General features: G+C 39.9%; 1 protein-coding gene across 1 annotated transcript in view; it reads right to left on the reverse strand.

Annotated features, from left to right (window-relative positions):
- Positions 1–17,171, reverse strand: part of Abcb5 (ATP binding cassette subfamily B member 5) — a 92,272-nt gene that overhangs the window by 45,657 nt on the left and 29,444 nt on the right. The window contains exons 10-15 of the mRNA XM_021202041.1: positions 16,172–16,285; positions 15,533–15,643; positions 12,309–12,434; positions 10,882–11,085; positions 4,846–5,016; positions 3,116–3,277 (exon numbers count right to left, since the gene is read on the reverse strand). Coding sequence (XP_021057700.1) covers positions 3,116–3,277; positions 4,846–5,016; positions 10,882–11,085; positions 12,309–12,434; positions 15,533–15,643; positions 16,172–16,285 — 888 coding nt within the window. The remainder of the gene's footprint in view (positions 1–3,115; positions 3,278–4,845; positions 5,017–10,881; positions 11,086–12,308; positions 12,435–15,532; positions 15,644–16,171; positions 16,286–17,171) is intronic.

Consider the following 17,171-nt stretch of genomic DNA (forward strand, 5'->3'; position numbering starts at 1 on the left):
TGTGTGTGTGTGTGTGTGTGTGGTGCATGTGTGTGTATATATGTGTGTAAGTATGTGTATGTATGTGTTGTGTGTATACCTGTGTGCTTGTCAATGTGGAGGCCCAAAGTTGACATTGAGAGTCTTTTTTGATCATTCTCTACCTTATTCATTGAGGCAGGGTCTCTCAGTTGAACCCAGAGAGCACTGATGGTTAGTCTAGTTGGGTAGTATGTACTGGAGATTCTGTCTCTTCTGAAATTATCCCCTACACTGGTGGGAATCTGGAATTTTAGCCCCCTACTGGCGACAATCTGGAATTACAGGGGTCCCCCACACTGGGAGGATCTGAAATTATAGGGATCTGACACACTAATGGGAATGTGGAATCACGGAGGGACCACCACACTGGTGGGGATCTGGAATCTGGTCCTCTCTCCCCACCCTCTAGCCACCTATTCTCAAATGTTCTTAACAGCTTTAGCTTTGCCATTCTCATGGTCATAGATTTTCAGAATGACTAATTTTGACACTACAGTCAACAGTAGCAAATAAATGCATCCGGAATTTGAAAAAATAATTACTTGCTCATGTGTGCTCATTGAGCATTAAGAATACAATATGATCTGTGTGAATTGACACAGTTTTGGTTACCTGAGAACACTAATATACTTCAAAGAAGGTGTTAAAATATTTTGCATGACTATAATACAAATGTATTATTTCTGATTTTCTTACAATGTGAAACCCTTTGACATAAGGCCTAGTAATGGACTTTCAGTTTAATTATAATGAAAAACAAAAGATGTGTTATTCCAAAGAAAGTCTAATGGTTCTTAAAAATGGTTTTTAAAAATCTCAAAAAGTGGCTGGGGGTGGAAGTGGAGCCAGCAGCAATGCATGCCTTTAATCCTAGCACTTGGTAAGAGGCAGATGGATTTCTGAGTTCGAGGCCAGCCTAGTTTTCAGAATGAGTTCCAGGACAGCCAGGGTTACACAGAGAAACCCTGTCCTGAGAAAGAAAAAAACAAAAAGACTCAAAAAGTGAGAAATATGACCTCCAATATGTTCTTTTCTTACTAGTTATATTGTTTTGGAAATATTGAATTTTGTGACTTCATGAGCTGACTCCTCTATGGTTGATTCTCAACCTGTGAGTCACAACCCCTTTGTGGGTCCCATATCAGATATCCTGCATTTCAGATATTTACATTACAATTCATAACAGTAGTAAATTTTCAGTTATGAAGTAACATGAAATAGTTTTCTTTGGGGGGTTACCACAACATGAACTGTATTAAAGTGTCACAGCATTAGAAAGATTGAGAACCAGTGCTCTAAGGAATGAAAAATCATGAAAATTCAATTGTCAAATAACATCTAGCTTTAATTTTAAAAGAAACACCGAATAGAGACAAATATGAAATAAAATCAAAATCAGGAAGTTAATCAAGTAGGTTATACTTTCTTCCTTTTCCTTTTTTAGTGTCTACATGTGTTTTTATTTTTTATTTTTTTAAAGATTTATTTATTATTATACATAAGTACACTGTATGTAGCTGCCTTCAGACCCACCAGAAGAGGGTGTCAGATCTCATTATGGGTGGTTGTGAGCCACCATGTGGTTGCTGGGATTTGAACTCAGGACCTTTGGAAGAGCAGCCAGTGCTTTTACTGGCTGAGCCATCTCACCAGCCCAGTGTCTTTATATGTAAGTATGTATGTGTGTGTGTGTGTGTGTGTGTGCACATGTGGGTATACATGCTTGCATGCATGCCTTTGTGTCAGTGGGAGGGGGGGAGAGAGAGAGAGAGAGAGAGAGAGAGAGAGAGAGAGAACAGAGGTTAAAATTGAGTGTCTTCCCCCATTGCTTCTTCCATCTTACTTTTTGAGGTAGGGTCTTTCACTGAATCTGGGTTCATGAGTTTGGCTAGATTGGCAGGACAATGAGCTCCAGAGATTTACCTGCTTCTGCCCATCTCAAGCTGGAGTTTCAAGGAGGGCCACAGTGTCTGGCTTTTATATTGTTGGGGATCTGAACTTAAATTCTCATGCTTACTTGGCAGGCATGTTATTGACTGAGATATCTTCCCAGAACCTTCCTCGCTTTAAAAACAAACAACAACAAAAGCAACCAGAATCTCACTATGTGTCTGGAACTCACAAGCATCCTTGTGCCTCTACCTCCCGAGTGCTGGGATTATAGGCCTGAGTCACCATGCCCTGTTTAAGAATATATTTCAAATTTCTGTTTTTTTCATTACCCTTAGGTTATGCTCAATAACACTTTACTCAGTGTACTGGAGAAAGTTAGAATTTACAGTTTTATTATAAACTTGGTGAGGAGATGGAGACTCAGCTTTCTCTACTTCCTAATTTGTAAAACAATAATCTGAACATCCAACATAGGACCAGACAGTGGAAGTAAAATAAACAGGAAAAGACTAAAGTTATTTACCGATATAAGAGCCTTTAGGAAGAAATTAGTTCACTAGAATAAGAGAAGGAAGCAGGACTAGAATGAAGGACATGGTAAGGGTTAATTTCCATCTTCTACTCATGTGCCTTAAGGAAAGAGCTGTGTAAAATCCAGCAGGGTGGATCTCAGCACAAGCAGACACATGAGTTCTGAAAAATGAGAGCTGGCAACTTTATCCTGCCCCTTTGACTACCCAGTATGAGCTCTGTATCCCACCTATGTGATGCATAAGCATGGAGCAGAGTTTGTGTGTGTGTTCTTTCCACAGATACTTATTAAGTTCCACTCCATGCCATGCACACTGTCTACTGCACTCCACATTTTAGCCACCCCCCTGCCCCCATCCCTGGCCTTTCTGACAGGCTTCTAAGAACTGCTAATATCTCTCCCTCACTGTCTCTCCCACCATTATTCTCCCAGCATTCATTGTTCTTCATGAAAGGCTAAGCTTTACCATTCAGTTGCACAACCAAGTGGGTGTTTTGCTTGTTTATCTTTTTAATCTCTGCATTGCTGTCTTATCCCTCTGGCTTTCTTCTCAGCATTATCCTCTACCTCATAATTGTTGAAGCCCTTCTGTGGGGAATGTAACCCCACCCTGCCCTGTTGCTTCTTTCTTTACAAAGAAACATACACACATAACAACCCACAGTCTACCTGTGCCATGGCGAGGGAGTAGTACAGTCCCTGCTTTGCCATTAGTTCAGCATGGGTCCCTTTCTCCACCACCATGCCATCCTTCATGGTCACAATCAGGTCTGCCCCACGAATGGTGGAGAGCCTATGTGCTACCACAATTGTAGTCCGGCCTTTGCTTGCCTACCGAACAAAAGATATGGAAAATAAACAGAAGAGTGTTAGAGATAACTTGTGCAATAGTCAGGGCAACTTATTTTCACAATTATTTTATAAAGAATCTCACCCTGGGACATAGAAAATCAGATACTCAGCAGATTAGAATATAAAAAAGTAATTTGTTCCAAATGGTGTTTTTTTTTTAAATAAAAAGCATAACCATAGTATCTTAGCTCTAGAAAGAAACCTAACAAGAGTTTTTGAGCTATCTAACCATAAGAGCAAAAATATATCTAAGATTTAAACTCATTGTCATCTCTCAAATGAGCATGTTCTTTAACAAGTTATATACAGACTTAAGGTTAGATGTGTTTTAATCTGACTTACAACAATTATTAGTTCATAGGTAGGTACACATAAGGGCATTGATAGATACATTTCAAACTGAATTTATCCAGCTCACATGGGGATGTCATTACCAGCATTTAGAAGCCAACACTTGCCCTGTCTTGTGACAGCTCACCCATCAAAGGGACCATTTTATTCCCAGTAACGTGTGTGTGTGTGTGTGTGTGTGTGTGTGTGTGTGTTTATATAAATGGAATCTGTAGTCTATACACTTGATTGTCCATGTATCCATGGCTTTGAGACTAATCATTTTGCTCCCTACACCTACAAAGTATTTTACTGTATGGATATAATTTATCCATTCTATTAATAACTGGGTTTGATTTGTGTTTAGTTAGTTTGTTTTCTATAACATATAAATTCTTTTATGTGTTTATTTAGTGAACAAATTTATAGATATCTACCATTTGTTCACCTCAAAAGGAGCTGCTATAGGGTGTCCCAGTCTATAGAGGCCCAAGGAGCAGGACAATTGAGGAAGCATGCTATTTATACCAGCAACGTTAGGTCCCTTTTTGCCTGATAGATGAGTGTTATTATATTGAAACTTCTATTTACATCTTCCTAATGAATAATGAAGACGAATAACTTTTCAACTGGTTAGTGAAAACATGAAACTCTGTTTTGTGAATGGCCCAGATCTTTTGCCCGTTTTCATATGGGAGCCATCTTTTCTTTGGTAACTATCAGGAGCTGTTTACACATTAACACAATTTCACTTCAAATAGAGAAGCCTTGACTTCCAGTTATCTTCCTCAGACAGTACTGGCCACTGCCATGAAACATGAGAGACTTTAGAATGACCCTGGGGAGGCATTAAAGAAGAAAAATAGTTAGAGGAGAGAACAATTCCACTAGTGTGAATGGACAAAGCAAAAGACGCCAACTGCTCTTTCTGTGATCAGGGTGTTGTTGCTATGGGCAGATGAGACCTGCTGGAATGGACGGGTGTACAGATTGAGGGCGTGCATATGTGAAGTGTGCCCGTGTGCACGTGTACGCACGTGATGTGTGTGCATGCCAACTATAGACTTATTTCTGCAAGTGACATCCTGGATCCACACCAGGGGAACCCTGGAAACTACTACCTGGTATCCAAAGAATCCCAAGCCTGTACTTTTTTTGTACTTAAAAACAACAGTGAACCAGGAGTGTGGAACTCAGAAATGATTCTGCCCACTTACCTTCTCCAGCGCAGTTTGAACAAGCGACTCACTCTCTGTGTCCAGGGCAGATGTAGCCTCATCTAAGATCAGAATTTTGGGGTTTCGAACTAGCGCTCGAGCAATGGCGATCCTCTGTTTCTGGCCTCCACTCATTTGAGCTCCTTTTTCCCCTACTAGTGTATTAAATTTCTAATGAGATATAGAGAGGAAAAAGCACACACATAGAAAGGTGGTAAATGGTTAGAGGAGGAAATGGCAGGCACATTTGTGCTTTGATATCAGCCTCATGATTGCTTTATCATGGCCATTCAGAGTCTTTGATTTGATTATTTAAAAAACGAACATCTCTGAGGGAACGTTCTAGCAAAGAGAACGAGCAAAGGTGACTTAGGACCAAACCAGATAACCAGAAAGAAGGATTATTAGAAAAATTCTTTATAGGAGTGAGTTTTCAAATCTCTTTTAGATGATCCCTGAATAGTTTTTAAAAAAATCTGGGAAGCATTCACTGTAGTAGTGTTTTTGGTAATTTGATATGTCCTTTGGAGACTCTGAAAAATAGTAAGACAAAAATGAATTCCACTTAGCTGGGTATAGTGATGCCCATCTGTAAATCTAATGAGGAGGAGACACAGGCTGGAGGGCCAGGAGTTCAAAGCCATCCTCAACTGCCCACTGAATTCAAAGTCAACCTGGCCTACAGGTGACTCTGCCTCAAAAACAAAGCCAAAAGGCCAGGTGTGGTAGTGCATAGCTTTAATTCCACCATTCAGGAGGCAGAGGCAGAGGCAGAGGTTTCTGTGAGTTCAGGCCAATCTGGTCCACGTCTGGAGATCAAGGACAGCCAGGGCTCTGTAGAGAGACACTGTCTCCAAAACAAAACAAAACAAAACAAAACAAAACAAAACAAAACAAAACAAAACAAAAAACAAAAAAACCCTACAGACATATAAAACCCCAACAGACTGAACCAAACTTATTACAATTTCTTTTTTAAAAGCTTTATTTTTTTCCTAAAACATTTTTCAGTCTTGGGAAACATTTAAGGCCCTCTCTATTCATTTATTTCTTGATGAACACATTGTTAACAAACTGAATATTTTTATATTATAGTGGGTAACTTCTCGTACTGGTGGTCTGTATTAGTCATATTCTATTGGGTTATGGCACACCTCTCATCAAGGATAGAAGTTCAATATTCTTTCTAAACCTTCTATTTCTAGCGACTTATTTTTTCCTCCTACTTTTAAAAAGGTCACTCTTGGGACCGGGATGGTGGCTCAGTGGTTGAGAGCACTGGCTGCTTTGTAGGGGATCAACATTTGGTTCCTAGAATTCACCTGTTGCTCACAATCACCTGTAACTGCAATTCTTAAGAACCTGATGTCCTCTTCTGACCTCCATGGACACATGTAGTGTGCAAACTTGCAGGCAAACACTCACACACATAAAACAAATTTTAAAAAGGATGAAATATTTTTTAAAAAAATTTAGTCTTATTGTAGAATAATTATGCACAGTAATTGGACATATTTTATGGATATGGCCCTGTTGGTTTTTTTGGCAAATAAATTAGCACTATAGTGACCTACAAAATCTTCTCAGGGTCCTTCTCAGTCCAAATCTGATCTTGCTTCAAAATAGTTACATTTGATTTTGACAGTGCAAATTTATCTATTAATTTTAAAGACAGCTTCCCATGTAGCCCAGGATAGCCGCAGATTTGCCATGCAGCCCAGAATGACCTTGGACTGTTCTTGTGTCATCCTGCCTCCACCTTCCAAGTGCTGCGATTACAAGCAAGGGCCATCATGTTTGCATTCATATGGTGTTGGGAATCAAACCCAGGGCTTCTTGCATGCTAGACAAACTCTTTGCTGAGTTGTATCCTCAGTTCAGGTAGTGGTGTTCTGTCTCCCCCCCTTTGGTGATTTCATACATATATACAATGTATTTAGATTCTGTCTACCCTCTAGGACCCTATTCCATCCAAATGACAACTCCTTCTTCACTTGTGGCTTCTGCTTCCAGCTTCAAACTCTGCTTCTCTGTCCTATACTGAGTCCAGTGTACTTGGGTGTAGGAGTATCTGCTGGAGCAAGTGGTCCCTACCACACACAGCCCACACCCCTGAAGTAGCCTGCCCTTCCCTTCCGCAGTATCCTTTGCCAATAGCTCCTCAGCTAGGGGTGTTTTTGAAAAATGCTCATGACCTGACGGTGGTTTATGCTGTTGAATGGTATCTGTTGAGTGGTGTGTGCTTATGTGGCTCTACAATGTCAATCTCCCTTGGGCTCTCAGGTGCAGCCTCATCAAACAAAAACACTTCCAAGCCCTACTGAGGCCAGTTAAAGTTGAATTTCAGAAAATGGTTGACATATCTAAGCTTAAAAGTTCATTGTTTCTCTGACATCTAAATTTAACTTGGAACACTGTATTCCATCTGGTAATAACTTGTTAATTCAGGTACTTATTTCTAAGTTTTGATTATTATGAATAAAGCTCCCATGAATATTCATGTAAAAGATAATTTGTGATTATATTTTCTTTTCTAGTGGAAGATGATACATAGAAATAGTGAGCTGTCCTGATTGTATGTATAACAGTCTGGCAGGCAGACTGCTTTATCAACTGCTGTTCTTTTCAGATGGGAGGAGTGGTCCAAGTGCTTATATCAGCACCCAAATTACTTTAGTAAGTCTTTTCCACTTTGGCCATTCTAGCAAGTGTGAAATCACATCTGACTGCAGCTTTTTCAGCTTTTCTTGATGACTAGTAAAAATGTTCAGTTTTTACATGTGCATTGCTCATTTAGTACATCTTTTGCCAAACCCGAGGTTCTATTTTTTAAAGTCTTAGTTTTTCTTTGTTTCTGACTGTAACAGTTTTTAAATAGTTTGGATGTGTGCCCTGGTCAGGTAGAGACATTTGGAACACTTTCTCGTATGGTGTATCTAACCTTTTTATTTTCTACATGATGTTCTTTGAAAGAAAGTTTTAATTTAATTTAATCTAGTTTGTATCTTTCTTTTTGTTATTGTTTCTTTCCTCCTCTTGGAGGAGGAGTTCAGGGCCTGTGCACCTCCTCAAACACTCCACAACAAGTTACATCCTCAGCCTTTAGCCTCAATTTCTTTTAAAATTATTTTTCAGAAGTGTATATAATGTATCTTGACCATATTCCTACCCCTCTTTTGAGACATGGTCTTATTCAGTCAGGCTCTTTTCAAACTTGACATTTTCCTGCCACTCCCTCCTCTGTCTCTTGAATACTGGGATCACAAGTTCAATCACACATACTTGGATGGTTTATGCTTTTTTTTTTTTAAAATATCTTTTAAAAAAGATTTCCTTCCTTCCTTCCTTCCTTCCTTCCTTCCTTCCTTCCTTCCTTCCTTCCTTCCTTCCTTCCTTCCTTCCTTCCTTCCTTCCTTCCTTCTTTCCTTTCTCCCTGCCTCCCTCCCTCTCTTTCTTTTTTCTTTCATGAGTACACTGTAGCTGTCTTCAGTCACACCAGAAGAGGGCATCAGATTCCACTTCAGATGGTCGTGAGCCACCATGTGGTTGCTAGGAATTGAACTCAGGATCTGTAGAAGAGCAGCCAGTACTCTTAACCATGTAGCTATCTCTCCAGCTCCTTACATATTTTTTTAAAAAAAAGATTTATTAAAAAAATAAAACCGTAAACAACTCTTTGCGTGTGTCTAGGTGCCTAGGGAAGTCAGAAGATGGTTGTGGTCCCCTGGTACTAGAGTTACAATATGTGTGCTAGGAGCCAAACTTGAGTCTTCTGGAAGAGCAGCAAATGCCATTAACTGCTGGATTATCTCAGTAGTCCCTGTGCTACCACTTTAGAAAGCAGTACAAAGCTTCCTGAGAGTTCTTTGCTTACCTCAACATCATGATACTCTTCTTTCTGCTAAGGTATTAAATCTGTTAATTATTATTTTGAGACTGTTTTTACCAACTAGTTCAGACTGGTTTTGTCCTTGTTATGTAGTGTGGGCTGGCCTCCAAATGGTGATTCTCCTGCCTCAGCTCTCTAAGTGATCTGCTGCACTTTTATTTTTGAAATACAAGCTAATATTTTGCTTTAAGATGTATGTCAAATTAATTTTTATTTGTGGTGTAATGCAAAAACCACAGCTCATTGGATGTACCATTTGCTTAAATTTTTTCTTTCACCTGATTAATTCTGTTAGCCTTGCTAAAACTTAATTGATACATGGTCCCGTTTTGAGTGTTTGCCCTGCTGTTCTACCTGTCCACAGATGTTCCTCTACTACTGTATTGGTTGTTGTATTGACCAAGATGTTGTGAGTGTGTGCTAGCATTGCTGTTTTTAAAGCTGTTTCATCTATATTCACATTTTGATTTTACAAATAAAACATATTTGGGAGTCTATCCATCACTTTCTACACATATACAGAACAGTCATGGAATTCTCCAATTGGCAAAGAATCACATTTATAGGTTAACTTGGGAAGAATATACAACCTTAAAAACAACTGACTCTTTAATAAATAAGGCACAATTTATTTAGGACTCCTTTTATTGTTTTGGCTTATCTTTTATTAAATGTATTCTTAAGAAAATTTATTTTGAAGGCTTGTGAGAGCTTTAATTTTTTTATATCTTTCACCACTATTTAAAAATTCAGTTGATTTGTAAGAAAATTTGGGCACATTATTTGCTTTTTTCTTGAATTTGTATGGTAGTTTGTGTCTTTGAAGGGATTGACCCTCCCTATTCCAAGCTGTTAAATCCATAGGCACAAGGGGGTTCATAGTTTCCTTTAAGGCCAACTTTTCAGTGACTGTGAGGTCAAGAATGGCTTTTGCTTTTGATTCTCTGTCTTTCTGCCTCTGTCCCCTCCCTCTTCCATCCCTTAATTTGTCTCCTCCCCCTCTTTCTCCTTTTCTTACTCCCTCTTCTTCTTTCTCATGTTCTCCCCCCCAGCCCCCCCCCCCCGTGACTATGCCTGTGAACATTGGCATTCATCACACTAACCTTTAGTTTCTCCTTTTATTCTTTGGATTACAGCATTATGACTTACTATTAAATTTACCGCAAAGGGCATCTTTGTTTATACATGTTCTTTTAGTAAAGTAAATACCAACTTGCAGAGCCAGGTTGAAGAGTACAAGGAAATGCTCTTGAATTCTAAGTGAGAGGCGGGAGAGCACTGTGCATTTGAGGAAATTCACTGAAAGGAATAAAAGACCAACAAAAGGCAATGTGCTGCTTCCCAACCAAGGAAAGGAACCTTCAAGCCCTGAGTGATCTTGCCGGCCTGCATACTATGTTAATCACTATGTTAAATCACGGCATAATAAACATTATTAAAAAAAAGAGTTAGTTTTTTTTTTGTTACAATGTACACAGTGTGGTTTTTAGGCGTGTCCTTCAAAATTAATGCTTTTGTTATTGTGACCCTCTGGAATGATGGGTTGCAGATGTAATTTAATTTCAAGTGTAAGTTTTTTATATCTTATTGGGTACAACCACAATTGTCAGGTGGCTCTAATGAACTTCAGGAAACATAGATAAATGGTTTAAAAACTATTACACTATGTTCATTAATACTTGTCTTTCTTCCAAGAATTTCAAATTTATCACATCTCTTTACAGTTCTACATTTTTAATACAGTGTTCGTTCCTTGTACTTTTAGAAGAACCTCATCTTAGCACACCAGTCCTGACAGCGTGTGAGCATGCCATTTCTACTACTAGCCACTAGATGGAGGTACAAACCAACGTTTGTTCTCAGCTTGTACTGATTTTCTCAAATGTCTGGCCTGCTTTAACATAGATATTATTTTTTCTTTTTCGTGTACAGTGACATGTAGAAAAATTAAACTTACCTCTCTCCATTGGCCTTTTACTGACGTCTTACTTCTTTTGGACTTTAGCACGTTCCTCTTTCTGCAGATGCTGCATCTAAAATACTCTCCACGTTAACCCACTGTGTAAAGTGAATTAGCCTACCCTAGGCTGTGTGGAGCCCTCTGGTACTCTGGGTGGATTTTGAGAGCCCAGGCAGCACAAGCTCACCTTAGGAAAGGCCATTATGAAGTCGTAGGCGTTTGCTTCCCTCGCTGCCTGCTCCATTTCCTCTTCACTCACGCCTTCGCGCCCAAACTTAATATTGTTACCGATGGTGGTACCAAACAGAACTGGCTCTTGTCTGACCACTCCAATTTGCTCTCGGTAATGTCGCACGTTTTGGGTTCGGATGTCATTCTCATCTACGGTGATCTGCCATATCAAAGAACCAAGCAGGCTATGATGCTGCCCAAGGTCTTGGCTTTCAATTGTCTTCTTAATCCAAAGAATAAACTGAGAAGTAGTACCTCAGCAAAGACTGGCTATATTTTAGTAAACACATTTATGGTATGGATAACACCAATAGTTTTTTTTTCTTCTTCTTCTGCTAGATTGGAACTAACAAATCTTCGAGAAATTTTAATTAACTTAAAATCCCATGAAACCACAAACTAAATATTTATAAGGTTGTTAATAAGACACACATACACAAACACTGTAGGTGCTACAAATAATATATAGACAGATACCATCAGCTTTGTTTTAAGACTGATGGTGTCTATAAGGTTCTAGCCCTTTTCATTTCTCAATGCCCTATTCAGTCCCGAAAGGTAAGAGTCCCTCCTCTGTCTTCTTAGGTAGCACAGTCACCTCAACATATTCCAGAGACAGAGTTGGATGTGGCCATCAGAGACTCCACTCCTCATAGCCCTGGTTTTGTGTGAGAATCAGCACTTCTTTACGCTGATTCAGTAATTTATTTAGTCAATATTAGCACAAACTCAGGCCTACAAAGTTCTGAACAAGTTTTCTTTTAAAGACAACATAGTAAGTGTTAACTAAAAACATTAAGAATTAGTGTTTTTTCTTTTTGTGTACATGTGTACATGCTAATGTGTGTGTATGCCGTGTGTATAGAAAACAGTGTTTGGGTATGTGCACACATGTGCATAGGAGCCAGTGTTTGAGTATGTGCACATGTGTGTGCATAGGGACCAGTGCTTGGGATGTTCATATGTGTGCATAGGTACCAGTGACTGGGTCTCTTCCTGGATCAATTTCCTCCTTAATTTTTGAGGTAGGATCTCTTAGGGAACCTGGAGCACACCACTTCATCCACACTTGCTGGCCGGCAAGCATCTCTGGCACTGGGATTGCAGATGTGCAAGTCACACGTTTTACAGCAAGCTCTGAACACTGAGCCGTCTCCCCAGCCCCTCCCACATGATTTTCCCCTAGCAGTCTGCACTCACACAGCCTTCTTCTGGGCCATACAGCCTCTGCAGAAGCTGGACCATCTCCCCAGCCCCTCCACATGATTTACCCCTAAGCAGTCTGCACTCACACAGCCTTCTTCTGGGTCATACAGCCTCTGCAGAAGCTGGACCATCTCCCCAGCCCCTCCACATGATTTTCCCCTAGCAGTCTGCACTCACACAGCCTTCTTCTGGGTCATACAGCCTCTGCAGAAGCTGGACTGTTGCACTCTTGCCACTGCCACTGGGACCAACCAAAGCTACTGTCTCTCCAGCCTTAATCTTGATATTGAGACCTTTCAGAATCTGTTATATGCACAGGAATGATACAGTTAGGAATGATAGACAATTATTTACATACAGTCAGAAAATTAATCTGTAATTGGAAGCAGAAAAATTCTTATGTGGCACATGAAAACAATTTAGATCTTATATTTATTTGTATAATACCTCATTTATACCTGTAGTAATACACAGTTTGGGAGTATAGTATTTAAAAATTTCTTTATACACAGAACAGATCTAATTTAAGAGTTATCTAGCCACAGAAAACTCTTCACATATTTTTATTAGCAATTTTTATTGTACAAAATTATAATGGGTTTCATTATGACATTGCCATATGTATGTATACTATATATATATATATATATATATCTTGATCACATCCATCCTCCATTGTTTTCTCTTTCCTCTCTCTTCTTTCTCCCTTCCTCTTTCCATGTGCACATTGTATGTGCACATGATATATGTTTACATGTGTGCAGGTATACGTGTATGAGTATGTGTGTGTGTGTGTGCATACACATGGAGGTGCCATGTTCACAACAGGAGTTTTCCTCAATTGTTTTCCACCTTATATATTGAGGCAAGGTCTCTCTTTGAGCCTAGGTTTCAGTGAGTCTGGGTTGGTTAGCATTTTGGGGGGATTCTATCTCTGCCTCCCATATTCTGGGCTACCATACCCACCAGGTTTTAAGTGAGTGTTGGAGATCTGGACCCTGGGTCTCATGTTTGAGTAGTGGGTACCTTACCTGCTCACTACCAAGTAAACCATCTACCACGCCTGAAAACTTCACATTTTTAACTGAAAGACCTTACATGAATCTTATGACAACCAAATTAATGTTTTATCTTTTAATTTGTAACAAGTGGAATCTTGACAAACGATTGAGTTACTTAGAAAAGTTCCCCTCTAGAATAGGTCTAATATCTTTACAAGGTGCATTCAAAATAGAGAGTTAGAAGTGGAAAACCAAGTCTTGAAAGCTAAGCTGTTCTTGACTTTCACCTGTGCAAAGTGGCATGCCCCTCCCTCCTGATCCCACACAGACACGCAAATTAGTTAAAGACAATTGTTTACCCAGATATACTAGCCAGGAGTTTGCTTGGGGTACTAGTGAAAACCCAGCTTCAAAATAAAAAAAAACAAAACAAAACAAATAAGAATTGTTTAGAACCCAGAGAGAATGGCCCAGGGCATTATAGGCACAACTGGTGCTCAGAGTCACAGAACCCAGCTTAAATGTATATTCAAAATGCAGTCTAAAATGCTGTGTTAGGAGAAAAAGCAAAAGACAAAACAGAACAAAACAAAAACAAAACAAACAAACAACAACAACAAAAAACCAGACAACGATGGTGGCAAGCAAGTCATAAAGTAAAAGACTCTGAGGACAGAATTTCAGTAAGAAACGTTGGTCAGAGAAAAAAACAGAGAAAGGAGTGGGTGCATTATTTTTAATGCAAATTCTATACAGCACATTAGAAGATGATAGCATTAGCAATCTCATTTGTTTCACATAAAATTCCCCCCTTCTTTTATCCTAATTACATATTTTGTTAGTAGCTGCCTTTTGTAATCCTTAACAATGCTACTTTTGAGGGTGGATAGCAGAGGAAGCAAATGCATTAATTAAATATAAGGAAAATTTAATAGGAGCAGCAGACATATTTTCCCAAGAATTATTTGTTTTTAAAAGATTAGTTTGTTGAGTGCACTCCAAGAGGGCAGTGGGCTGGGCATTAGCTAGACTGAGTCTCCTTAGAACTATTAAAGGCCGAGTGATTCGAATGGGACAGACTGTGTTTTGATAAATGTGTGTCTGTGCACGGGCACTGGTATGTACGTGTGCCTGTGTGTGTGAATGAGAGTGTGGAAAGTGAGAGGAAGGGTATCTAAGATACAATTGCGCCTGCAGCAGAAGCCCCAAAGGTGGGAGAGGGAAGGCCTAACAGGTACACACCTGAAGGTTGGAAACTCCCAGATTCAAATAAATGAAATACAGCTGGATAATATCCTGGCATCACCAGTAGGTGGCAGCATTAATCCAAGACATTTTAGTGTGCTCAGAAAAGGAGCGTGGAGGAAACACAGGCAGTTGAAAATGCCTATCGGTCAAGTACAGGAGAGAGGAAGGAAAATACAAATCACTGTTCCAGATAACCCATGTTGGGATAACCCATGTCCACAAGTGTTGTAAGGTATGTTCTTGTATTCTCAATTGTTAATTGCTGGGTTGGCAGAGCCAGGCTAGCAGGATATGTAAATGTTGTTGCTTCTTCACCTGACCCAAGAGAAAAAGCAAGCTGTGGTGGGGAAGGTCACACATACTATGCCAACTAGACGAAAAGGAGGGGGCTTTTTGCGTAATAAAAAGCTGGCGGCTGGAGCTGGGGCAGAAGGGCGGGTAGGAGGATTGGCAGGACTGGTTGGAGGACTGGGAGAGAGAAAGAAAGGTAGCAAGGCCTTGAGGTAGAGCAGAACAGCTTAAATTATGGGTTAGCTGTGAGACTGCCCAGCAAACAGGCTAACAACCTTACACTATACAGATGTCTCCGCATCTTTATTATTAAACAACAAGCCCCGCAATATCCAGATATATTTGTTCAGTGCTTGTCAGATATTGGTCTACTTGCTTCTTTAAGCTAGTAGACAAACTCTGGGTCAAAATCATCCTAAAGAAGGGGTGGGGAGATGGCTCACTGGGCAAGTACCTGGTTGGCATGCAAGTCTGAGGACTGTAGTTCAGCTCCAGAGAACTCGTACAGATTCTGGAAGGGGTGGAGGCAGGCCCACCTGGAATCCCAGTGTGGGAAACAGCGACAGGGGATCCCTTCGAAAACTGGCTAGCAAACTGCCAACTGAACTGTAGAGCTTCCAGTTAAAGTGAGAGACACTTCCTCAATATGTAAGGTGGAGGCTGATCACAGAGGGCACCAAATGTTGATCTCTGACCTCAACAGGTACATGCACGCATGTACACGCACACTCCCATAGGTTAACATGCATATAGTCGCATGCCACACATACATGAATAAAAGAATCTTTTAAAAAAAAAAAGTTTCCAGAATAGAAGATTCTGGCCTGAGACAATGGAAGAATGAAACTGAATTTAACATACCTTGGCAGAAGGTCTTGATGGATAGCTGAAAGAAACGTTTTTAAATTCTATGTTTCCTTCTATACATTCAGGTACATATCCAGCTGTTGAAAAGTTATCTATATTGGGTTTCTTGGAAAAACAAAGAGATAATTAAACATCTTTAAAGGGTTAAGCTGACACCTTTATCCCAGAATAGTTTAGAGATGAACCCTAAAGTTCTTTTAAAATCTCCTTCCTGTTTTAGTACATGGAACTAGACATGAAGTTTTGTCTTTATTTTTTTCTCTTCCTTCCTTTCTTTATTTCTTTGTTTATTTGTTTTATTGTTTTTTGTTTTCTTTGTGACATGGTTTGTCTGTGTAGCCCTGACTGGAACTTGTTCTGAAGACCAGGCTAGCCTCAAACTCACAGAAATCCACTTGCTTCTGACTCTTAAGTGCTGGGAGTAAATGTTTATGCCACCACCACCAGGCAAACATGAAGTTTTTAATAAAAAAATTCCCCCACAAAAGTTAGCCACAATCATTCATTCTATAACCAAATGACCAATGTGTAGGTTTTACCCACCCTGTGGTTTTGGTGAGTTGAATGTTCCTGTCTTTCAGGTCCCTTCTTGCAGTAAGGACAGCTATCTTTCAGTGCAGTGAGAGCTCCTACCTTATCAATAATCTGGAAAATATTAAAGGCAGCTCCTCTGGCTACAGTGAAGGTTTCCAGGTGAGGGGCTACAGATCCAATGCAGTAACTACTATGGATCACACTGAAGAAAACCTACAGGGATAGAGTAAACAATAGTCACTTTTTAGTGATGTAAGAAAGACAGTGGGATTGGGTGGTGTGTTTGGCCTGTGCTCATGGACTATGAGAGGACTTACATAGAATATGGAAGACAGGATGAAGACTATAAGGAAAACACAGGCTGCCCCAGCAGTCTTCGCCTATTCTCAGGATGACACTCCACTGTGTGAGTTTGTGTCTCTCCAGCTGCAGCAACATTTGAGCTGTCTGAACCATGCTGGCCCACAGGAAGCTGCCCACAGGCTGAGTGTGCTCCTATGGGTCCCTCCCCTCTACTATGGACAACACTGGGAGATTTAGCAGGAGAGTGAATGAAGTGATAGTTCAGAGACATTGTATTGCTTCCATCCTGTTTTTAAAATGGCGCTGTTACTCACTGTCCTTATTTAGGCAAATGCCTCTGCAGGAAAAAGTCAAATAAGGAATGAATTCTACAATGTTATGTACTTTTTTCTGTCATTCAGATGTGGGAACTAAAGAGAAAAAAGGTCAGCTCCTAGTACGAACAAACAGCTTAGAGCCTTAACTATGAAAGTCTCAAATTAAAAAGATCAATTCAACTGAAGGAAGAGACATCTATCTAAGATGGAAAGACCAAACAAAAATGGAAGCAGTAGAGCAGGTCCCTTTGCTTATCACAGCAGATCTCTTTAAGCCTGAACTGATGTAGTAGAGACTTGAGGTTAGTGGAATGATTTACAATTTCATACATAACTGTAGCAGTTTAAAAGACTCTGGATTGCAAGATTGGAAAGGGTTGCATGAAGCTTTCCTTCCTTCCTTCCTTCCTTCCTTCCTTCCTTCCTTCCTTCCTTCCTTCCTTCCTTCCTTCCTTCCTTCCTCTTTCTTTCTTTCTTTC

This window comes from Mus pahari, chromosome 7 (assembly GCF_900095145.1).
Source record: "Mus pahari chromosome 7, PAHARI_EIJ_v1.1, whole genome shotgun sequence".
In the NCBI taxonomy this organism is placed as follows: Eukaryota; Metazoa; Chordata; class Mammalia; order Rodentia; family Muridae; genus Mus; species Mus pahari.